The sequence below is a fragment of the Mustela putorius genome, unplaced genomic scaffold (assembly GCF_011764305.1).
Source record: "Mustela putorius furo isolate JIRA1106 unplaced genomic scaffold, ASM1176430v1.1 tig00000281_pilon_pilon_pilon, whole genome shotgun sequence".
NCBI lineage: Eukaryota > Metazoa > Chordata > Mammalia > Carnivora > Mustelidae > Mustela > Mustela putorius.
In genome coordinates, this window is record NW_025421343.1 from 82,380 (window position 1) to 107,393 (window position 25,014).

The window sequence follows — 25,014 nt, forward strand, 5'->3', positions numbered from 1 at the left end:
GATTTATTTATTTATTTGAGAGAGAGAGCAGAGGGGAGGAAAGGAGCAGAGGGAGAGGGAGAGGAAGAGAGAGTCCCCAAGCAGACTCCCTGAGACCTGCAGAGCCTGATGCGGGCGGGGCTCGATCTCATGACCCTGAGATCACCACCTCAGCTGAAACCAAGAGTCGGTCACTCAACCAACAGAGCCACCCGGGCGACCCAACAAGCTGAATTTTAAAGCAAAAGTTTATAACTAAAGAATAAAGAGGGTTCTTTCATAAGAAACATTTTCAATTCATCAACAGCTTTCAATGTGCATTCATCTCATTATAACATCGGAATACGTAAAGCAAGTATGCGAGAAGAAATCTATAAAGTGGCTGCATGAGAAGAGGTGAGAGACTTCCACCAACGTAGATGTTAACACGCCCATCTCAGGAACTGAGTACACCACCAAAACCAAACCATCAACCAGGGTAGAGAAGATCTGACCAACACAACCGACAAACGACCTTAATGGGCCTATTCAAAGACCATTCCAGCCATAGCTAAATTCAAGCACACACAGAACACCTGGAAAAAACTGACCATATACCAGACTAAAAGAAAGTACTCAAGAGATTAAAGTAATTCAGAGCATGTTCTCTGACCACATTAGATACCAGTAACAACATGGTAACTAGAATGGTATGTTTGAAAATTAAGAAACACATCTAAGTAACCTCTGAGTCAAAGAACTCATAATGGAAATTAGAATGTATCTTGCACTTGAGTAACCCAAATATGACACATCACAACATAAAGCAATTTGGGGAGCAACTTAAAGCCTAAAAATGCTAGACTGAATTTCTTCTAGGAAGGCAACATAACCCTTTTCATTAACAGATTAAAGGAGGAAAATAATGTGATGTCAGTAGAAGCTTTTGATAAAACCTAAGCAGCCATATAGCAACTAAAGACAAACAAACTCTTAGTAAACTAAGAATAGGAAAAACAAAACAAAACAAACAACAACAACAAAAAAAACTTCCTTAACCTGATAAAGGGTGTCTACAAAAATCTACAGCAAATCTAATACCTGATGGTAAAATGTTGAAATTTTTCCTTTGGCATTAGAAGGACAAACAAGGAAGTTCCCGTTACCATTTTTATTCAAATTATACTGGACGTCCTGGGCAGCAGAGAAAGGCAAAAAATTTTTTTAATGTGTAAGGATCAGTAGGGAAGAAACAAACCCAGTTATTCACAGGTAACATAATATTGCATATAGAAAATATCCACTAGAAATAAGTGAATTTAGCAAAGTTACAGCAAACCAAATTCTACATACAGAATTTCATTGTATTTTCTATACCATCAAAAAAAAAAAGCTAGAAAATGTAATTTTTTTATTTAAAAAAAATATTGTAATTTTAAAAAAATAGTAAGAACAAAAGTTATCAAGTACCTAAGGATAAATACAACAAAAGATGTGCAAGTTCTCTGAATCCATTTCCTTGTAGCTGCTGTAATCATTTACCAAGAATATGGTGATTTAAAACAGCAGAGATTTATTCTCTCTCAGTTCTGGAGGCCAGATGACCAAAATTGGTATCACAGAGTTGAAATCAAGGTGTTGGTAGGAACACACTCCCCTTGGAGACTTAAGGGAAAAATACATTTCTTATCTCTTCAGCTTCTGGTGGCTGTACCATTTCCACATCTGCCTCTGTGGTCAAAATGCCGAATGGCTTCTTCTGCCTCAAATCTCTCTCCCACTGAGACATAAAGAAAGTTAATTAAAGTTAATTCAATTAATTAATTAAAGACAATAGTCTGGGGCGCCTGGGTGGCTCAGTGGGTTAAGCCGCTGCCTTCGGCTCAGGTCATGATCTCAGGATCCTGGGATCGAGTCCCGCGTCGGGCTTTCTGCTCAGCAGGGAATCTGCTTCCCTCTCTATCTGCCTGCCTCTCCATCTACTTGTGATTTCTGTCAAATAAATAAATAAAATCTTTAAAAAAAATAAATAAATACAATAGTGTTTATGAACAAGATTCTGTCATTTGCCATTTTTTTTCCCTCTGAGGATAGATGTTTGTGCCTTTGCATTTTGAGTTTATTTCTTGACATAAAGAGGGCGAGGCTTTGAGGCTTATACCGAGAAAGTTCGAAAGTTCGTTGCTCCAAAACATTCAGGTTTGGTTCTGCCAGGTGCCTGAGGGCTCTGTCAACTCAGGGTCATTGTGAATAACCTCTCTGAGGTTTTTTAGGACAAATAGTAGGGCCAACATCTGGCACAAACCCTGCCTGGGGTCTAGCTGTGGTAAGGAATTCCCGTGGGAGACTCATTCCCCATCCACCACAACAGAGGCTGAGGCCCGCCTTTTCCCTCGTTATTACCCTCTCTGACATACTTCCTGGGTTACTCTTTGGCCAAGAATGTCCCCGTCCCCCCAGCCCCTACTTCAGACTGTGGCTTTGTCTCCTGCCCCCAAGTGCAGCCCATTAGCATTGAAAAGCTCTAGCCTCCAGGAGACCAACAGATGCCCCCTCAAGGGCTGCCCTCAGCTTCAGTATTTCTCCAAGTAATGCTCGCTTACTTTTTGCTTTGGAGAATTTTTTTTCCCTTTTCTTTTGTCTTTTCTATCCAGCATTAACTTTTCTATCTCAGAAATTTTCTTTTGCTACCTTGTCTACAGTATTGACAGAAATTCCTACGGCCACCTTTCTACATATATGGGTCCCCAATTTAGGTACAAGAATGGAGAGGAGAGGGAGGGTCCCAACCGAGCTGAGAGAGAAGCAAAAAGTTCTGGCCAAGAGTCACCACAACCTGCGTGCTTGCTGAGGGCAAAGGGAACACGAAATGGGTAATGGAAGAGAAAATGTATATAATTGTGTGTACTTGCAGAGATTTATATAAACTATGTACTCTTGACTAGTACTAAATGAGGGCTTAGTATGTTATCTTTTCTTGATATATATTCATTTATATAATCAACTTTGTCCTCTCCCCCCTTCCAATTATTCTACTTAAGACTAAATGAACTTTCAAAAATAAAAGATTTTATTTGTGACAGAGAGCATGAGCACGGAGGAGGGGCAGAGGGAGAAGCAGACTCCCCACTGAGCAGGGAGCCCAATGGTGGGCTGGATTCCAGGACCCTGGGATCATGACCTGAGCCGAAGGCAGACGCTTAACGACTGAGCCACCCAGGCGCCCCAGACTTTATGAGTTTTATATGAAGAGAGCCTATGACTAAGGGAGAAAAGCGAACATTACTTTTTTGGGGGGAAACTTGTGAAATGTATCTTTTCTTGGGAAGACAGTGTTTCTTTATTCCAAGAGGGAGAGTTGCAGCATGCCAAAGAGAACCATGGTATTCTTCTTGCTCTTCTTTGGAAATTTAAATACGGAGACAAGGGTGAGTAGAGATGCTGGGTAATCCAAAGGGTGAGCTGCACTGTACAATATCTCCCTTCCGCTGGATACTTAGCCACAGAGATCCAATTAGATTTCACCAGTGAGAGGCACTTGTACAGAATTTGGAGAAGAGAAGTAGAAATAAGTATTCACCAGTGGTAAACTGCAAACAGGTTAATGGGCCTCAGGCAGCTAATGTGGGATTTGCCAGCAGCTTCCACACATCTTCTGGCAGTGGCCCACCCGGTGCTACAGCAACCCAGACCCCCGATAGTAGTGGCTCCTTGCAATTCCTGCTCTGGCACATGGCCCTCCCTCCCTCCCTGTCCCCAGGCCTTCTAATGGCTGTGTAAGCCCAGTTCCCCCATGTTAAATCCTTTCTTACTAGAAATGCCAGCTGGTAGTGATTTATGATTTCTTGATCAAACTCTAGCTCAGCAAGTAAAGGCACTGAAAGAAAAAATTAGAAATAAAAATGCTATTTAGAGTGTAACTTAAGGTCAGCAAGCATTTTATTAAGGAACTCCCCTGGCAAAGGCACTGTTTAGGCAATGAGAAATATGTGTATCATTAAAGCAGAACCCATTAGTCCACATGTCCTTCTCATATCTACGGACCCAGAGTAGCCAGGATACTGGGCAGTACAAAGTAAGAAGGGAAAAACAAGAACTGTTATATTTTGCAAAGGATTGTCCATTTAAATAATGATCCAAGTTTTGAGGCATCCTAGTTGGGCATAAGCCAAGCCATGACAGTATTTAAAAAATAAATTATTGAATTTTAAAAATAACTTTAGGGGCACCTGGCTGGCTCAGTTGGTGGAGCATGCAACTCCTGATCTCAGGGTCATGAGTTCAAGCTCCATCTGGGGTGTAGAGATTACTTAAAAATAAAATCTTTAAAAATAAAATAAAAAATAACCTAAAAAATCAGCATTATCTTCTGATAGGATGTCAACACTCTCAGAGCTGCCCTTCCTTAGTTTCAGTATATTGAACCCAAAGGAACTGAGGACCATTAACGTAAGAATGTCACCCGTCAGGAAGGCCAAGTTGAGGAGAACAAAGTGTCTACAAGTCAGCTGGCTTTTGTCTGTTCTGGGGAGCTCCTACACTCCTGAAACCAGGCATTCACGAACAAATTTACACAAATATGTCTCTGCTGAGAAAATAACTCAAAGAACTGAAGTTATTAACGTTGTGTCAGTAATGTCAATTCTGCTTTCAGAGGCCATTTCACTTCAAATGTCAAAAAACAAAAATAAAAACAAAAAGCACAAAACCCCTACATATTAGGAAGTTGTTTGGTTTTTTTTTTAAGCTTTTATTTATTTATTTGGCAGAAAGAGAGATCACAAGTAGGTGGAGAGACAAGCAGAGAGAGAGAGGGGGAAGCAGGCTCCCCACTGAGCAGAGAGCCCAATGCGGGGCTCAATCCCAGGACCCTGAGATCATGACCTGAGCCAAGCCGGAGGCATGATCCACTTAACCCACTGAGCCACCCAGGCGCCCAGATTAGGAAGTTTTAAAGTTAATTCGTTTCTTTCAAACAAAGAAATACTTTGAACTTTAGTAACTACACATAGGTCCAAGTTAATAACAAAAACACGAGATAAAAATCTTACAAGGATTTCCCACAGTTCTTAGGTTTCTACACAGCAGCAGTAAAAGTAATTCAATATTCGGTTTACATTTTATTCAAAGGATAAATACAAAATTAGGAAAGCAAGAGATAAAAGTCAAAGCAAATATATTTAATATTTCAAAACAACTCTACTGGCTATCTGCATTCACGTCTACCAGAAACTTGTATTTACTATTTCCCTTGCCTGAGAACTACCAGCCTTCACTCTCTCAGGTACGATCCAACCCATTAGAGGCACTGTTTGAAGACCAGGCTTTCTAATGAGTCCATCTCACATTGAACTTGCCACAGAACATCCATGTCTGGAGGACGCCACACTGGCATCAGTGAGGACAACATGCGGACAGGAGTGTCACCTGAAAGGGGCTGTTGGTAGGAACAAACTGCAGTGGCCCTGGTACGCGGGGAGCTTCACAGCCGGGATGTTGTAGGACAACCTAAAATTAATGGACAGCCACCTCTGAGTCTCACAAATTAAGAATGTATTAGCTGGGGTGCCTGGGTGGCTCAGGTCATGATCTCAAGGTCCTGGGATCAAGCCCCGCATCAGGCTCTCTGCTCAGTGGGGAGCCTGCTTTCCCCTCTCTCACTGCCAGCCTGCCTCTCTGCCTACTTGTGATCTCTCTGTCAAATAAATAAAATCTTTAAAAAAAAAAAAAATGCATTAGCTAAGAACCACAGGGTCATTTGCCCTTTAGGTATAATGAATCTAGAATTCTCCATGACTATTCTAGCAATTCTAAGACCTCACCATATTTACCTCCATTTTGGAACACATAAAGCTGAGTGATAGAGGCAAAAATGAACTCCCCCAGGGTATACAAGAGCTATGAGTTCCACAATACACATTAGGCTCTGGTTTTTAAATTGTTGGATGCTTCTAAATCACTCAGTATACTGCAGAAAATAAAGCATATGAAAAACATGCCAAGAGCTTTCATCCTAATAAGGTATAAACAATCTTTTTAATCTTACACAAACAGAGGTAGACTCATAAGTGAGTGAAAGGAAAGAACTGTAACTCTATCCAAAAAAGCATTTTTCTAATTGTTTACAAGCTCCATTTTTTATTCTATATTTTCAACTGTACATTCATACTTCATTTTCAAAAATCTCTTGAAATATGAAAAAGAAAATATGGCTACATGACAGCATTAGGAGAAATACATGAGAAAACACACAAGTGAACCTTGGAATTTGAGGCAATAAATCATGTTAGTATGAAGTTCAAAAATGTGGTCTTTCAATCTTGCAAATAATCTCTTGTACACATGCTAACCAAAAAAAGAGAATAATGAATTTATCTTATTATACACATACTTCTGGGGAAGGGATCCGCTGGTTAAATGACCTGTAACCTGGCAACCTGTCTGTATATAATGACAAGATTAGTTTATAGCTCCAGGATGTTTAAACTAATAAAGTTCCAACATCATTTTTCTTATATCATTTTGTAAAATGCAGGACACCTATGTACCTTCAGATTAATGAGAGAAACTTAACTCTCACTTCTTCTCCTCATCCAAAAAAGGTAAAACAATTTTTTTCTTAAATGCCACTCCAATGAAAAACAGGCCTCTGATTTTTTAGGGAAATTATTTCTTGGCCTTTAATAAGTACTCAGTAAATACTTCCAGCCAACTGAGGAGAATTTAAAGATAACTGCTTAATAAAAGTAAAGCTGGATTTTATGCCAAAATGTGACCCATGGAAAAAATGACCCACGCTGTGTGCAGCCCCAGGCTTTGCTGCAACACAGAGACAGAGATGAGGAACTGGCCTCAGTCTCCGGGAAGGCAAAACAGCACAGCTATTCATTCAAACTACCCTGGCTCATAACTCTGTCTCCTGCAGAACACAGCAAGTGCTGTAAGCACTCGGGATAGAGATTTTCGCTTGCTGTTTATAAAAGGATCCTGTAAAAGGAATCTTTGTTCTATAATTAACAGATTGCCAGATACTACAGAAACTTTAGCATACATGCTGTCTTGTTACTCACCCATCTTTTGCAACTATCCTTCTTTTGCAACTATCAATTTACTTATGCAAAGTTGCTGATCACTGTATACACTAGAAATTCGCTAGAAACAACACATTCTCACAAAAATTTTTAAAAGACTTGTTAAGGTATATGACATCACAAAAAGTAGATCCTTTGTTTTAGTCTAATGATTCTTTCAAAAAACAACTGGCAAGTTGGAGTGGAGACATGAAACTCCTGATTATATTTATCCAATCATCTCTTCTTTTAAAAAGCAATAGTAATGAAGTAACTTCTAACATCAGAAAAGTTTACTAACAACTAACACTGACTACATTCTTAGTGCAATACAATCTTTAACACATCTACAAACATGTATATACTTCAAATATTGGCAAATTGCTTCAAAATGCAATTCTCAGTAAGTTTTGGTAATTTATTCACAGTTCAAGGTTAGAGTTATTGGACTTCCAAGACATGAGGAAGAAATGATCCAATGGCTCGGTAAACTACACATTTATCTTATAGAACAGAAAACTGAAACAAAGCAAATATTCTAAAACCTCCTGTTCACAATCAGTATAATTTAAACAAATACCAGAAGTTTTATTTAAGCAAAAAAGAAAGAAGAAAGAGAGAGAAAGAGGAGATAAAGACACCAAAAAAAACAAACCAAAAGTCAACCAAAGAACATTTAAAACGCTAACAGGATCATTTCTGTATTCATTCTGAGTACCGTAAGAAAGGTAGTTCAAGAATTTCCTAAAATTTTCTCATTAGCTGTTATTTACGGTAGATTCCTTAACAGTGATACCAAGCTATTACAGACTTACAGGTTAATACAGCCTAACTTTACAATCTTGCTAGTCAACTATGATTTTCTTTTAACCCTGGAAATTATTGGTTCAAAGCAAATGTTATCAGTCCTATCGGTTGTCATGTCACAGATCTGAAGATATGGTTAAACTCATCAAGCTACGGAAATACTGTTATCTTAATAATCCTTAAATATTGTGAGAAAAAAACTGATGTGTTAATTTTCTAAACTTGAGATTCTAACATGAAGAACACAGAAAGCGATCTGAAGTATGTTTTCATGAAGACGACACTCTACCTGGTAGTCTGGTAGATAAAACCCAATGACTACGTGGACATAAGGCTAAAATACCTTCCTTTACCATTCGCTTCCATTTCTTTGGCCTTTGCAAATTCCGTGTGAGCTATGATTTCTTTTTCCACAAACACTTTTCAATAACATTGTGCTTTTTAGAAAAATCACTTAAGTTGTCACATACTACTGTTAACATTAGTCTTTCCCTTTTATTGCTATAGTATATCCTAAGTTTTTAGGCAGATAAAACACTGACTCCAAAGGACTTCTTAAAATATATTTGTTAAAGCAAACATTTCAGCTGGTCTTCCTTCTTTGAAGACAATATAAATAAGTGCCAAATAAGCATTACCAAGAAAAAAAGATGGGGAGTGGGGAGAAGGAGGCTCCTTTTCCTCCTGTCCTCATGATTAGCTTAGGCCAAAAGATCTGTAGTCAGAAGGCTAAGATGTCATCATCTTAGAAACAACTTGCCACAAAACTAAGAGAGAAAATCTGTGTTAGCTCTCTTAACCCTCAGCCCCACCTGCAGGCAGCCCTGAGTCCGCCCCCTGGAGTAGTACTGATGCTTGCTGCTTTCTCCCTTGTGCATTTCGCCTTTGCCGCTCCCTGGCGCACCACAGATATGTGGTGGTCCACGCAGCCTGCGGCAACAGCGCACTCTACAAAATGCACCTTCCCTCTTTTGAACATTATACTTCCCTAAGCTTGGACCATTATTTAACAACCCAGCTCACCTCCACTTTTCCACTCCCTTCACCTTGTGCTCGCAATGATCTTGGTCTTCACCAGTGATAAGTCTGCCTGGGAACAAGCAGACTCTGCTTTCAACATGAGGTCCTTTCTAGGTCCTGGCACAGTGACTTGCCCTTAGTAGGGGGCTGACACAATTAGAGCACACTAAAAACAGCGAGCATTATTTCCTCTTCCCACTCATTCCTATGGCACAGGGAATTTTAAAAAGACAGAAAAGCCAACTGACTGCAAAGGAACCATCATTTGCTGAGCCATGTGTGAGACACTACCCATGATCCCAGCCTAAAAAGGGCTCAGGGTTGAGGTAAGGAACTCTTAAGTTACATGTGAATGAATTTAAACCCTAAATGTACTACAAGATAGAACTTTTTATATAAGGACTCCTTTTGTAGAATACCTTTCTTGAAAAACCAGATTCTCTTACCTATTAATATTACATTGGTTCTAACTAGGCATGCATACTTATTAGTGATTTGCCTCATTAGAGTATTCTTTTTTGTGTTTGTAATTAATACATAAAAGCATTTAAAAATCACTACATGAAATAAAGTAAGAAGCAAGAAGGGACAAAAAAGAGAAACCATGTTTATTTGGAAAATATCACTTCTTTTTTCTTTAATATCAGCTTTTGATATCCAGTTCAGAACTTATCCTAGCTTGAAGTGTGTGTGTGTGTGTGTGTGTGTGTGTGAGAGAGAGAGAGAGAGAGAGAGAGAGAAAGAGAGAGACACAGAAGAAGAGAAAAAGAGAAATTGAAAACCAATGATTGATTTCACATTTTTTTCACTTAGAATGCCGACTTAAACTTCAGACCATTAAGAAATGTTACAAATCCACACAAATCAGACATAAAATGCTAATTTAACATAAGAAATGACACTATACAAATACTAAAACTAGCAGGCCTAAACAAAATCATCTCAGAAATAATTAAAATAGATAAATATAGCTATACTGAAAACATACATATGATGTAAATAGTAACCTTATTTTATTTTTAAAAACAACCAGGTTTCTAGTCTCCATCTAGGACAGTCCTTTCAAAGTACCTCAAAATACGGTAAGTATTTTTCTAACCCTAATACACAAGCAGAATTCTGTGCTCCCCTTGCAGCAATAGCTATTAGAAAATCTTAACCTCACCAAGAAATTCAAACACAGAAAAAAGAAAAAGCCTGAATTTACTTAAATAACTATGCTAAATATCTTACCTTCACAATTTAAAGGCAAAAACTTTAAAAAGAGAAGGACTTCACCAAAACACAAACACACTGCTCTATAACCCCCAAGATTTGGCCAAAAAGCCCCGTAAAGAAATGATTACTCACAACACGTTGGGTGTCAAACTAATATTCTACTCTATTTTAATCTAAATTGTTAAATTCTGTTTCTGACATAAACCAGCTGAAGGCACCTTGATACCACTCTATTCATTTGTATCTTCTTCATTCCTAAATAGATTTCAGGGGTGGAACACAGACAGTAGAGAAGTATACCTAGGAAATAATACTATATTTGATGCAATCCTTCACTAGCATCAGTGTAAAACATACAGCTTTCTCTAAATCTAGCTCAGCACATACATTTACAATCAAATGATTAGTCAAAAGACTTGCAAATCTTCCAAACTACAAAGAACTTCCAACTGGCAGGCTGGTATGAGTTATGTAACAAGGCGTAAAAAGTTAAAATTCACTGCAAGCAATTTTTCCTCAGAACAAAAATTAGAGAACTCTGCATATATCAGTACCGATTTAATCTCAGACACATGACAGCAACTTTGTGTGGTGATTTCCAAGAACAAGTCATTAAAAAAACAAAAACAAAAACACAAGGAACAAAAAACTACAGATACAAGGAAATAAAACCAGTTTTAGAAGATGGAAAACTAGAACAGGACGCCCCACCTGGAGGTCCCCCAACTTCACACAGAAAATCATGTTGTCAATTGTCCTAAGCAGCTCAAAATTAAAGTTTCTGCTATAAAATTGTGCAAATACTTGCTGTTAAGAGTGGAGAAAACCAATGTACTACTATACTCTAGCTTCCTACCTTAACTCTAACTAGACCTCCACATAACAAGCAATGGGTCAGAGACACTCAGGTTAACCCAACTTACTAAGAAAAGCTTTCGGTTTTTAAGTTCTACAAGTGTGATTTAAAAACAAAACACAAATTTCAAAACAAATCACAGCATCTTCTCTCTTGATTCGTAAACTTAACAAAACCTTAATCAAATGTCTAAGCATTTGCATACATTGCCTCTGTCTTTAGATATTCCAATTAAATGTACTATACTTTCTTTGGGCTGAATGAAGAGAAGCACAGTAAAACAAAGGCCAATTATTCTAAAAACACACACTCTTCCCAGATTGAAGTGCAGGGCCCAGAAATTCAACACCCGGCATCCTTGGAAGAAAATGAGAGCTGAATCTCTTTGTGGTAACAATTCCAATATAAATTCCATTATTTAAACTCCCCCACAAATTACTGGAAAAATATGAGATAATTTCACAAAAATCACAAATTGAGTGGAATAATTATAACCGATATATAAATAAGGATTTACTAAAAAAGGCTTCAGAGGGTGGTATTTTAAATCAAGGTGTTAAATACAAAAGGTGTCTTGTGTTGCTCAACCGCCCAGAGTTGCAGATGCTCCTTATTCTACAGTTACAGATTTGGCAAGATTCCGGGGGAAATCAACCTGCAAAGAAACAATATGTGAAAGACTGTACAAATTGGGCGAGGGGGTGGTGGTAGGGAGGGAGAAACAGCAACTCTAAGCAAATTACTTTTGCATATAGAATCAGAAAACATGTTCCTCAACCATCTTAATTACAGACAATAAAAAAATTAGAAAACAAAGTAAAAAAAAAAAAGAAAACAAAGTCAAATAATGCATCTTAAAAATCCTGGAATGAGGAAAAAACATCCTGAAGGAGCCGACTCAGCAGAAAAAGCGCTCTGTGGTCCTCTGCAAAAGGCGCAGCCCACTCGGAGGGTAATGGGCCTCTGGCAGCTAATGTGGGATTTGCTGGCAGCTTCCACCATCTTTCTGGCAGTGGCCCACTCTGGTGCTACAGCAGCCCAGAACCCCCCGACAGTAGTGGTTCCTTGCAATTCCTACCCTGGCGGATGGCACAGTGGCCTCCCTCCCCTGCCTTTCCCTAGGTCTCCTAATGGCTATGTAAACCTAAGCCTAATTCTCCCTGTTAAATCCTTTCTTACTAGAAATGCCAGTCAGTAGTGATTGAGAGGAGTTGTGTATGAGAGCAGGATGTTGGGCTGTCATGCCCGGGGGACTAGGGATACTAACCCCTGCAATGTGTGGGGGCATCCCAAAGAACTGCCAGCCACCCCGAAGAAAACAGGACACCTACGGATTCCTCAAGGAGGTAATCTCCAATCACAGAGGTAGGCTCCAAGGTTCCTTCAGGTTCTATGGGTAAAAAAAGGGTCATGACGTAATCTCCGAACTGGGCCATTCGTGACAGGTCACGAATAAATACCTGAGGGATTTCTCCAAAGCTGTAGCTAAAAATTTAGAAGGAAAACTATGAATGAATGAATGAACTATGAAGGAATGAATGAATGAACCAGGTAGAAAGCGAGCTCAAGAGTTCCCCTGGACCCGTCACTCACGTCATAGCCTCTCAGCACAGCAAGGTGGAAAGCCAGCAGCTGCAAGGGGATCACACTGAGGATGCCCTGCAAGCAGTCCACTGAGTGGGGCACCTTGATTGTTCTGTTTGTGTTCTTAATGGTCTCGGTATCTTCCTTATCACAAATCACCACTGGGCGTCCCTGGCAGAGAAAAAGCCACACACACACACACACACACAAAATCACTGGTAAGCAAAGGCAGAGCTGTTGCACAAGAACGTGCAGATTTTGCACTGCCCACATGCACGTGGCCTCACTGACTCACAATACTACGTGGTAACTCAGATTGATCTGACTTGCAGCCAATGAAACGGAAACTGTGGGATTCGGTAATTTATTCAAACTCACACAACTGAGAAATACCGAGCTCAGTTAACAGCCAGCAATATCTTTGGGGCTTTATATAAAAGCCGAGTGAGCTGAAGGAAACTCAGTTAAACACAACACCTGTAATAGTAACATAAAACCCAGTTTCTCCTGAAATATACTTTCAAGAATATTAACTTGAAAGGGAGAAGCAGACACTGAGAGACTAGGACCTCAGTTTTGGTCTTGGTTCTGCTTATTATGAGAACAGGAGCTGGATGCTGTCAAAACTCTTGACTATCTCAGTTTCTTCACATGTAAACCTCCACATGTTCTATAAGGCTCCTACTGGACACTGGTTTATCACTTTAAAGTCATAAAATTCAAATAAGCGTTAGCAACCCAACTCTTAGACAATCCTGGTGCCCTCCCAGGAGCCCCTAACTTACCTGCCTGGCAACCACCTGCTGAAGAGCGTTCTGACACTTGGCATAAGTGTGGTCTCTCATGATGATCATGATAACCGGCATCAACTTGTCCACCAATGCCAGAGGGCCATGTTTCAATTCACCAGCAAGGATGCCTTCAGAGTGCATGTAAGTGATTTCTTTGATTTTCTAACAGGAAAGAACTAGATTAGTCTACAGTCTGTTTTTCAAAAACCCATTCTTATGCAAATATTACATAAAACATCTGCTGTCTGAAGTCACTATTTAGTCAAAAATATAAAAGGGCCACTGACCTGTAAATATAGGTGAATAGATCATTATTTCTAAACTATCAAGTAACTGGAAGTTTGTTTATTTATTAAGTAAGTAACTAGAAGTTCTAAACCCACAAACACTTGAGGATTTCAGATGATCATGAATATATTCCTATTACTCTGTAACTGTTTTTACTTGCCTCATGTTTACTTCCATGAAATCTCACACCTAGAGAATTTAATCTCCTATTTACTCACATGTAGGCAACAAATTAATCCAAGTAGTTAACTAACTTGCTAAATCCTAATCAAGGTGGTAAAATGTATTTTTCTTGATATTCACTTTTTTTTAAGTCTTTTTTTTTTCTTAAGATTTTATTTATTTGACAGAGAGAGAGAGAGAGAGATCACAAGTAGACAGGGAGGCAGGCAGAGAGAGAGGGGGAAGCAGGCTCCCCACTAAGCAGAGAGGGCTCAATATGGGGCTCAATCCCACGACTCTGAGACCATGACCTGAACCAAAGGCAGAGGCTTAGCCCACTGAGCCACCCAGGCGCCCCAATATTCACTTTTGAATTAAGTATTATGTTACCCTTTCTCAAGATAACAAATCCAAGTGCATAAACACTGGTAAGAGACATTTTCAAAAGTCCTATTTATTTCATTTGACCTAAAAGTATATATGACTGTATGCCAGGTCCATAAGTCCTCAGAACACAACTGTTAAGTGAGAAGACTTACCAGTGCCCCTTCAAGACAAGTAGCATAATGATAGCCACGTCCCATTATCAAGACTGACTTCTGGTGATAAAGTTCTGTTGCCAGTTTCTGAATTTCATCATCCATGCTCAGTACCTCCTTAATCAAATCTGTTAAGAAGTAATATTAACAAAGTCTATGAAAAAAGGGTAATAAATTGAACGATATAATAACAATAATATATTGGAAGCAATCAACAAAAAACCAGTGTTTTTCTTTCTTTTTTTTTTTTAAGATTTTTTTCTTTTTATTTATTTGACAGAGATCACAGATAGGCAGACAGGCAGGCAGAGAGGGGGGTGGTGGGAAGTAGGCTCCCTACTCAGCAGAAAGTTCCATGCAAGGCTCGATCCCAGGACCCTGAGATGGCGACATGAGCCGAAGGCAGAGGCTCTAACCCACTAAGCCACCCAGACACCCCAAAGACCAGTGTTTCTAGTCAATGAAAGATTTTTAAAAACACAGGTGCCAAAGAAGAAGGATCTTTTTGACTAAATAGCTACAAGCCACAGACAGCTTAAAGGACGAGAAAAGGCTTCACCCATTAGCCACTCCCACAGATAACAAACATCCACTGTGAGATCTTCATACCAGGCAGTCGCTTCAGTCCAAGCATGATCTCTTTGCGTCTCTCTTGCATGGAGATCCTGTCATCGCACATCATGAGGGCAAACATGACAAGGGATACAAATTGGCTGGTGTAAGCCTGAAACACCATAGAAAAGCAGAATTAGTTGCAGCTGCATTTTAAAAAGTTGGATTTTTTAATTTAAAAAAAGATTAAAATAAAGAATTCCCTCCCATTGGCTTTATAAATATGTATTGTCTATTAAAAAAAAAAAAAGAAAACAAACAAACAAAATAACACTGTTAGGGAGCCTGGATGGCTCACTTGGTTAAGTGACTGCCTTGGGCTCAGGTCATCATCCTGGAGTCCCAGAAGTAAGTCCAGAATCAGGCTCCCAGCTCAGCAGAAAGTCTACTTCTCCATCTGACCCTCTCCCCTCTCACTCTCTCTCAAATAAATAAATAAAATATTTAACAAAAAACAAAACAGCGTTAATAGCAAACTGAATCAGTACTTAGGAAATCTATCACTAGCCTTTTTTGAACTTGAACAATGACTTAACCTTTATTTCCAAATACAAAACAAAAGTTCCTTATAACACACCAGATGCTTACCAAATCCCTAATACCCTCAGAAAGGAACAGAAACATGCAAAGTAAGGTGAGCAGAGTGTAAATCTGCATGTGCATAACCAGATTAGGCTCTTCTTATATAAGTCAAAAGCAAAGGCCTGAAGGACTTTCCCTGAGGTAACTTGCACTGGTTTTTTTTTTTTTTAATTGTTCTTTGATTTTTTTTTTTCACCTTTGCCCATTGCTTATTCTTCACTCCCACCTTTTCTTCTCCAGTTTGACTTAAAAAAATTTTTTTTAAGCTCAATTGTAGAAAAGTGGGTAGAAAAAAGAAAAACCATTTTTTTAAAGATTTTATTTATTTATTTGACAAACAAAAATCACAAGTAGGCAGAGAGGCAGGTGGGGGTGGGGGAGGCAGGCTCCCCACTGAGCAGAGAGCCTGATGCAGGGCTGGATCCCAGGACCCTGGGGCCATGACAGGAGCCAAAGGCAGAGGCTTTAACCCACCGAACCACCCAGGTGCCCCAGAAAAATCATTTTTTAAAATATTTTATTTATTTATTTGACAGAGACAAACAGCCAGAGAGAACACAAACAAGGGGAGTGGGAGAGGGAGAAGCAGGCGTCCCACCGAGTAGGGAGCCCGATGCAGGGTTCGAACCCAGAACCCTGAGGATCATGACCTAAGCCACCCAGGTGCCCCTAATCATCATTCTTAAATGTAAAATTACATTTTAATAACATGATATTAATAACATTTGTGAATACTGCCTACTAATCTTTACTGCCCTTCTTTCTTTAAATGGTTAAGAAAATTAATTGGTAGATATACTCTTACAACTTGCCATATTCTTAATTTAATCACAAGCACTTTCCCAAGGAAGAATGCCTTCTTTCTTGCTTACTAAACCAGAACGGTTTTTCCTCTCTTTAGGTGTCAGATGGCCCATCTGTTACAGGTACACTAACAAGATTCTCATGAGAATTAAATGAGACCAATATAAAACATTCAGTGTAGGGCACCTGGGTGGCTCAGTGGGTTAAGCCGCTGCCTTCGACTCGGGTCATGATCTCAGGGTCCTGGGATCGAGTCCTGCATCCGGCTCTCTGCTCAGCAGGGAGCCTGCTTCCCTCTCTCTCTCTCTGCCTCCCTCTCTGTCTGCTTGTGATCTCTGTCAAATCAACAAATAAAATCTTTAAAAAAAAAAAAAAAACATTCAGTGTAATGCCTAACACGCAGGCTCAAAACAAACTTTTACTGATGAAAGCTTAAACTAAGAGACATCTATTTTCCTAGGCTAGAGAAATGTGAATGTTTTAAAATATGCAGTCAACGACCAAGACTATTTTCATTCCAATTAGCTGTATGAGACTGTGAGATGAGTGTTCTGCCACAATTTCTGCAATACTTAAAATTATCTTTTTAATAAGCTTTTACCATTTGGTTGTTAGACAATGATCTCTCGCTACCACTTTATCATACATATCTTAAATCTGAAAAGACGGTTTTCATGTTCAGTAGCCAATGATGTTTTCTCTTTGAAGAATTAACTATATGTTGTTTACTTATTTCTGGACCTGGGAGTTTTGGGGGCTTTTGTTTATTTTTTGTTGGTGCTAAGAACGTCTTCACTGTTATGTTTCAAATACTTTTTCCCAGTTTGGATTAACCCTTTTATAATGGTCTTTATTAACTTAGCAAGTTTTATTTTTTTAATTTTGAGTCGTACTTTTAAGCCTAGTCCTTCCATCCTAACATCAGTTAAGTATGATTAAATTTTCTTCATTCTATTGTCTTCATTGCCCCTTTTTGACTCTTAGTCCATCTGAAATTGATTTTAGTGCAAAGTGTTAACTTGTGTTTCTACTCTTATAAATAGACAATTTTTCTTCCATTTCACCCACACTTTGTCTACTGGCTTGTGACATTTCCTGCAGTCTCTAGTCTCTGCAGCCACCCAAGTGCACTGCACCCCCCCTTTTTAAAGATTTATTTATTTGTGTGTGAGAAAGAGCACGAGGAGGGTAGCGGCAGAGAGAGAGGAGAAAATCTCAAGCAGACTTCCTGCTAAGTGGAGCCCAAACAGGGGCTCCATTTCAGGACCCTGAGATCATGACCTGAGCTGAGATCAAGAGTCAGATGTTTAGGGGAGTCTGGGTGGCCTAGTCGTTAAGCATCTGCCTTGTGCTCAGGCCCCCGCGTTGCGCTCCCTCTCCCACTCCCCCTGCTTATATTCCCTCTCTCACTGTGTCTCTCTCTGTGAAATAAATAAATAAAATCTAAAAAAAAAAAAAAGAGTCAGTGTTTAACTGACAGAGCCACCAAGGCACCTCTGTACTAAGACTTTTTTTTTAATTAAATTAATTTATTTATTTTCAGAAAAACAGTATTCATTATTTTTTCACCACACCCAGTGCTCCATGCAATCCGTGCCCTCTATAATACCCACCACCTGGTACCCCAACCTCCCACCCCCCCCCCCGCCACTTCAAACTCCTCAGTTGTTTTTCAGAGTCCATAGTCTCTCATGATTCACCTCCCCTTCCAATTTACCCCAACTCCCTTCTCCTCTCTAAGACCCCTTGTCCTCCATGATATTTGTTATGCTCCACAAATAAGTGAAACCATATGATAGTTGACTCTCTCTGCTTGACTTATTTCACTCAGCATAATCTCTTCCAGTCCCGTCCATGTTGCTACAAATGTTGGGTATTCATCCTTTCTGATGGAGGCATAATACTCCACAGTGTATATGGACCACATCTTCCTTATCCATTCGTCCGTTGAAGGGCATCTTGGTTCTTTCCATAGTTTGGCGACCGTGGCCATTGCTGCTATAAACACTGGGGTACAGATGGCCCTTCTTTTCACAACATGTTATCTTTGGGGTAAATACCGAGGAGTGCAATTGTAGGGTCATAGGGAAGTTCTATTTTTTAATTTCTTGAGGAATCTCCACACTGTTCTCCAAAGAGACTGCACCAACTTGCATTCCCACCAACAGTGGAAGAGGGTTCCCCTTTCTCCACATCCCCTCCAACATATGTTGTTTCCTGTTTTGTTAATTTTGGCCATTCTAACTGGTGTAAGGTGATATCTCAATGTGGTTTTAATTTGAATCTCCCTGAGGGCTAGTGATGATGAACATTTTTTCATGTGTCTGATAGCCATATGTATGTCTTCATTGGAGAAGTGTCTGATCATATCTTCTGCCCATTTTTTGATATGTTTGCCTGTTTCGTGTGTGTTGAGTTTGAGGAGTTCATTATAGATCCTGGATATCAACCTTTTGTCTGTACTGTCATTTGCAAATATCTTCTCCCATTCCGTGGGTTGCCTCTTTGTTTTTTTGACTGTTTCCTTTGCTGTGCAGAAGCTTTCGATTTTGATGAAGTCCCAAAAGTTTATTTTCACTTTTGTTTCCTTTGCCTTTGGAGACATATCTTGAAAGAAGTTGCTGTGGCTGATATCGAAGAGATTATTGCCTATGTTCTCCTCTAGAATTCTGATGGATTCCTGTCTCACGTTGAGGTCTTTTATCCATTTTGAGTTTATCTTTGTTGTACTAAGACTTTTTAATAGTAGTTCTGGTATCTTTTTAATTCATTGGTCATTTAAAGAAACAATTTTATGTTTTAGGCATTTGAGTTTCTTATTTATATTTTTATTCTTAAATTACTAGGACTGTTGTGGTATAGCCAGCTAGAGTATTATGTATAATTTTAACATTAAGAAATTTATTCGGAGTTTTCTTGTAGATTATAGGCTGAATTTCTACGACTCTTCTCAGGATAAGGGATCACTTCATCAATGACTATCTTCTTGTCATAATGTGGATAATGAGCCTTCTGTATAATAAAATCACAATCTGCTAAAGCTCCTGACAGTTAAATGAAACTTCCCAATAGTTAAATGAGACTCCCTACTTCTTGCTGAGCCTCCCAGCGGCCAGCTGCTCATACATTCCTCCACAGTCACCTGTCCCTGTGCTACGATGGGGTCCACCAGCAGGCTCACCACAGCACTGGCATGGATTTGCAGTCCCTTGCCTTCAAGCTAATGGGCACATCTGTATTCTTAATTCCAGGCCTTTCTGGTCTACCTTTTCCTACTAACGCTTACTTTTCAATTAACTAATTAATCACAAAACATATGATCAGGATGGGGGAGAAACCCACCGTCTGGGACCCCTGGCATACCTAAACTGTTTCCAGCTCAAACCAATCAGATGAGTTCCAGTTCCTCCAGCCCATGACTAAAACTGTTATTCTACAGGGTAATGTTTCCTTATTTGGACTTAAGACATCTCGACCCTGGTTCTTAGGTATAAATATTGAACAGAATAGCTTTAACGCACACATTTTTCCATTGCATTCCCATTAAAGCTTAATTTCCAATTTCATGTTTTTCATTTCACCAACAGATACCAGAAAACCACTTATGAGAAAAGTAAGTTACACCTCACATTTAGAATTTACTGAGGTTTGAAAGAATTTACCAGGAAAAAGTTGACTCTGAACTTTTAAACTTGGTTTTGCTTTATATTTGGCCAAAAGCTGTATCAGTTTATTTTTAAAAATCAACAAGTCAGTACTGTGGTTAAATTTTAAACACCTGCACTAACATAAAAAACTGTTAAATCTGCACATTTACGCCCATCAATTCCTACAGAAATATCAAACTGTCTACAGTCTGATATTATGAGAAACTCTGTAATCTCTCTCTCTTTAACCCTGACAGTTTTTCAGGCAAAGTTGGAGATTTATAATCAAGATTATAGAATTCTTGGGCTAGGTCCATCACAGGGCCAGGGATGAGGACCAATGATGAACTTCTTTGATCACCTCCTAACATAAAAACTTCTATTTACCATTCAGAAATGCTCTACGACTAAACACTGCAAAACTTTTGTAACTCTAAGTCCGGAATGTCTAAGGCATTGAAGAAAACAAAATTACTTTAAAGTCCAAGAAAGATTAAAGACTATCATACTTACTAAAATTTTTAAGGAAACCATTTTTTTAAAGACGTTAATTAAAATATATACTATGAAAAGACGCTTTTTTTCTTATACAAGGTATAACCATTGGGGGAAACTGAGTGAGAAGTACATGGACTTCTCTACTATCTTTACAACTTCCTATAAACCCTAAAGATACTTCAAAATAAAAAGATTAAAAAAAAAAAAGACCTGCAAAAAAGAGAACTACTGCTAGAAATAACACCATAAAAAAGTCTCAAAAACATCAACGGTGAAACCCTTTTTCACTATGTTGTTAAAGAGAAGGAGCCAGACACAAAAGACATGTATTATACAATCCCATTTATAAGAAATTTCTGGAAGATGACATAGTACAGCAAGAGAAAGCAACTGTAGCTGCCTCAGGCTGAGGCTGAGAGGCAGGGGCGGGGGGCTGACTGTAAAAGAGCACAAAGGAACATTTTTTAAGTGAATTCGTCTTCTAAAACAGGACTGTGATGACAGTTACACAGCCAAATTTACTAAAACTATATACCAAAAATTGGTGAATGTTATGGTGGTGAAACGTATACCTCAATAGAGCTGAAACAAATGTTAATGATAGAATCTAAGTGATGGGCATATGGGTGTTAATATAAAATTCCTTTAACTTCACTGTGTGTTTGAAAACGATGATAATAAAATGTTAAGAAAGGGCAGCTGGGTGGTTCAGTTGGTTAAGTGTCTGCCTTCGGCTCAGGGTCCTGGGATCAAGCCCTCATTCACACTCCCTACTCTGTGGGGAGCCTGCTTCTCCCTCTCCCTCTGCCCCTCCACCCCCACTTGTGCTCTCTCTAATAAGTCAAATATTAAAAATAAAATGTTGAAAAAATTGAAGTTTTTGTGAACAAGAGAATTAGAAATTTAAAAAACTGAACTTCCCCAGGCAGTTCACAGTTCAAGAAAGATTTTTTTTGAAAAGTTAAGTCAAGAGCACCCATTCAGTGCTATGACCCCACATCTCACATATACCACGGTGAAGCCCTTGTTTCACCATGTGTTGTGAATAAAGGAGCTTTGGAATTCCAATCCCTGATCAAAGCTGTCTGTATGGATACTGTTCCAAAAATCCATAAGCTGCTCCTGAGGGCAGCTGGATATTTATTCAGGCACAGAATGGAAACCCAAGCACAAACATCTTACATGTTTTAATTACCACATGGAGAAAATTCAGGTTTCAGCTTTCTGTAAATTATAGTGTTAGCAACATCAAAGTAACCATGAAACAAAATACCTCACTCAGGGTTTTTACAGAAGAATCACAAATTTTCCAGAAAAAAAAAAAAAAAATCTGAGGTTCTTTAAGAGGAAAAAATTCAAATGTGGTTCTGTACGTGTTAACATCATCTTCCACACTCCCTTAATTAGAATCAAATCCACCAATACCTAAGCATCTTATTAGACAATCAGTAGGAAATATTATGCTTAAGCAGAAAAACAGAAATGTTGAAATCATAAAGAGTAATACAATTGTGGAGAGAGAACATCTTTTGTATTTTAAGATTCCTATTTTTATTACTAATACTAAATTTATGTATATTCCAATTTCAAAGAGCAAAGTAGTCTCAATAGGCCTTAAAAAAAAAAGGTGTTTTAAGTCCTAAGTCTCCACAGATATAGTATCCAAATAGAAACAGATATTGTCATATAATACTCATTTTAATTGTTTTAAATTGTCAAATTTTTTAAAAGATTTTATTTATTTATTTGACAGTGATCACAAGTGGGCAGAGAGGCAGGCACAGAGGAGGGGGAAGCAGGGTGCCTGCTGAGCAGAGAGCCTATGCAAGGCTCGATCCCAGGACTGTGAGATCATGACCTGAGCTGAAGGCAGAGGCTCAACCCACTGAGCCACCCAGACACCCCCAAACTGGCAAATTTTGTATCAAAAAGTGTATACCTCCTTACAAACTTCCACAGGTAATATGTGTATTTTGGTTATTTATTAGAAGCTATGAATATGTAAATTGTCAAAAATTATTAGAATTAAGCTGCATGCTCCTAATCTGTTATTTTTCTAATTCCCTACTACACTTACTAAAAGAAGAGGACATCAGACTTACCATGTACCCTGCTGCACTGACAGGAGGAACATAAGCGATGAATGGAAACAGCCGGCATGGAACTTAAATACGCTTGTCCCTTTTAGCCTTGGGAGTATTTTATCTATTATGGACTCTTATGATTAGTAAACTATATGAGCTCTGTAAGTGCTAACAAAAGAACTATAAGGTATGGATTAGTGTGTTCCACCCCCACTATGATGACAAAATTAAGAGAACTAAGTCAAGAACTTACCTTTGTGCTGGCCACACCAATCTCGGGCCCAGCATTAATGTGAACACCACAGTCTGTCTCCCTTGATATGGAACTGCCCACGGTGTTCGTGATCCCCACAGTTAAAGCTCCTCTCTCCTTACAATACCGAAGACCCATGAGGGTGTCTGCTGTCTCACCTATGTAAGAAGGAAGACAAAAGTAACACCAGAGCAGTCAGCAGACACTGTTTCTTAGATGAAAAAACAAAAAAACGACTACACTTTCAACAGTATCATTTAAGTAAAATTTTTTAAAACATGCACCAGGGGTGCCTGGGTGGCTCCATCAGTCGAGCATCTGACTCTTGATTTCAGCTCAGGTTATGATCTCACAGTCCTGAGATCGAGCCCCACATCAGGCTCTACTCCATGCTCAGCAGGGAGTCTGCCTGAGATTCTCTCTCCCCACTCCATCCCACCCCACCCCCACCCCAGCTTGCAAACATACTCACTCTCTACAACAATCTTTAAATATATATATATATATATATATATATATAACATGCACTTTAAAATAATGAATTTGTGGGGTGCCTGGGTGGCTCAGTCATTAAGCATCTGCCTTCAGCTCAGGTCATGATCCCAGGGTCCTGGGATCAAGCCCCACATCAGGCTCCCTGCTTGGTGGGAAGCCAGCTTCTCCCTCTCCCACTTCCCCAACTTATATTCTCTTTCTCACTGTGTCTCTCTGTCAAATGAATAAAAGTAAATAAAATCTTTAAATAAATAAATAAATAATTAAAATAATAGATTTGTAAAACTTTAAATAGTAAGTTCCTACTTATTATGATCGCCTTTTCTGATCTTTGAAAATTCAGCTCCTTGAGTGTAAAATGTGTTAATTTTACTAACTCATAGAGAATTACATAATATCAATATATATCTATATTTGTCAGGTCATCTGCAATACCTGTTTATCTTTTAATATCAGCTTTTGCCAAGATATGCTATAATTATTAGAGTGAATGACTTTCCTTTCCTTCAAGTCTTTAAAATTAGCATACCTGACTGACTAATGAAAAAGCAAACATCATCTCGAAAAACTGGAGTGTTTCTATCCAGGAAATCACTGGCAAGTTCCACCATGACAGGCAACTCAGTCAGCTCTTCAAGAACTTGACGTGTCTGCAGAGAAAAGACGATTCGGTTGTCTAACCCTACTTCAAATACTCTTTCTCACTGAACTTCCTTGGAGTTAATGTACACTTTTCACTTTTTTGACTATAAAAATGATAGACATGCATTATTAAAAAATACAAACAATACTGATTAAAGCATAAAAAATAATCAAAATCCCCCCAGGCAGGATACAAGTGCTGTTAACATCCTAGTACAAGATTCTTTAGTTATCAATACATGTATTCGTAAAAGCAAATACACCCACACAAATACAATGTTTTGAGAAGTAGAAAAAGCACTGTTGAGTTAGCTTGTCTATTATCTCTAACTTCCCAATTCCTAATCTTGAAATAGCAATTCATATAACACCAAGTCACTGAGAGATTTCAGAGAGAACCAAAGACACATAAACCCCTTGTGAAAAATTAAGCACTTCAAAAATACCATGTATTCATAAAGTTGTAACGTTCCCCAAAGAAAAGTCAATACATTTTAGAACTCCTGTTTAAGAAAGCTCAAGCTCACAATTTCCAAAATCTGTAGTATGGAGAGGGAAGTAGATGCTAAGCCAACAGCATCTTAGCATTTCTTTTACTAATTTCCATTCTAATCCAATTCCTTTTACTCTAAACATCGGAAAACTTCCAAGACAATAGAAAAATGTAAACCTTGAGGAAGCAAAAATTTGAGGCCCTACAGGTAGGTGCACACATTTACTTGTGGAGACCACCTGCTACTCTAGGCAAAGGGGCCCCACCCTCTTGCCCCATCACTGCATTCCTCCTTCACAGGAGTGAAGAACTGTAATAGGTTTCCTTACTTCATATCCCTTTAACTTTTCTATCCACAAAAGTGAACTAAATGGTTTTATTCTGTAACTCTGGTTTGGCACTTTGGAACAATGTTATAACACCACTTACAGAAAGTCTTCAAAGATAAAATCTTATTTTTTAACAAATCTTTTCCAGTGCTATATTTTACTTATTAATTTTATGTTACTGACCCTAAAATGCTGGACATTTTCCCTCAGACAAACAAAAATCAAACTTTACTGCCTCATTTATGATATAAATGTTCCACTGGAATTATATTCTTCAAAATA

At 38.7% G+C, this 25,014-nt stretch overlaps 1 protein-coding gene and 1 long non-coding RNA gene across 6 annotated transcripts in view; both read right to left on the bottom strand.

The window, feature by feature from the left end:
- Positions 1 to 1,114: 1,114 nt before the first annotated feature.
- On the bottom strand, positions 1,115 to 4,727 carry LOC123391740. The gene is made up of 2 exons (XR_006606429.1): positions 3,245 to 4,727; positions 1,115 to 1,738 (listed from the first exon to the last, which is right to left on the bottom strand). It is a non-coding gene; the product is annotated as an uncharacterized LOC123391740 (long non-coding RNA).
- A 2,698-nt stretch (positions 4,728 to 7,425) lies between these two features.
- GFPT1 (glutamine--fructose-6-phosphate transaminase 1) overlaps positions 7,426 to 25,014 on the bottom strand; it is a 66,992-nt gene continuing 49,403 nt past the window's right edge. For all 5 annotated transcript variants that reach the window (XM_045078953.1, XM_045078954.1, XM_045078952.1 and 2 more), the window contains 7 exons: positions 23,798 to 23,918; positions 22,774 to 22,931; positions 14,903 to 15,017; positions 14,294 to 14,421; positions 13,299 to 13,466; positions 12,523 to 12,684; positions 7,426 to 11,584 (listed from right to left, as the gene is read on the bottom strand). In XM_045078953.1, the coding sequence (XP_044934888.1) occupies positions 11,540 to 11,584; positions 12,523 to 12,684; positions 13,299 to 13,466; positions 14,294 to 14,421; positions 14,903 to 15,017; positions 22,774 to 22,931; positions 23,798 to 23,918 (897 nt within the window). In that variant the 3' untranslated portion in view covers positions 7,426 to 11,539. The remainder of the gene's footprint in view (positions 11,585 to 12,522; positions 12,685 to 13,298; positions 13,467 to 14,293; positions 14,422 to 14,902; positions 15,018 to 22,773; positions 22,932 to 23,797; positions 23,919 to 25,014) is intronic.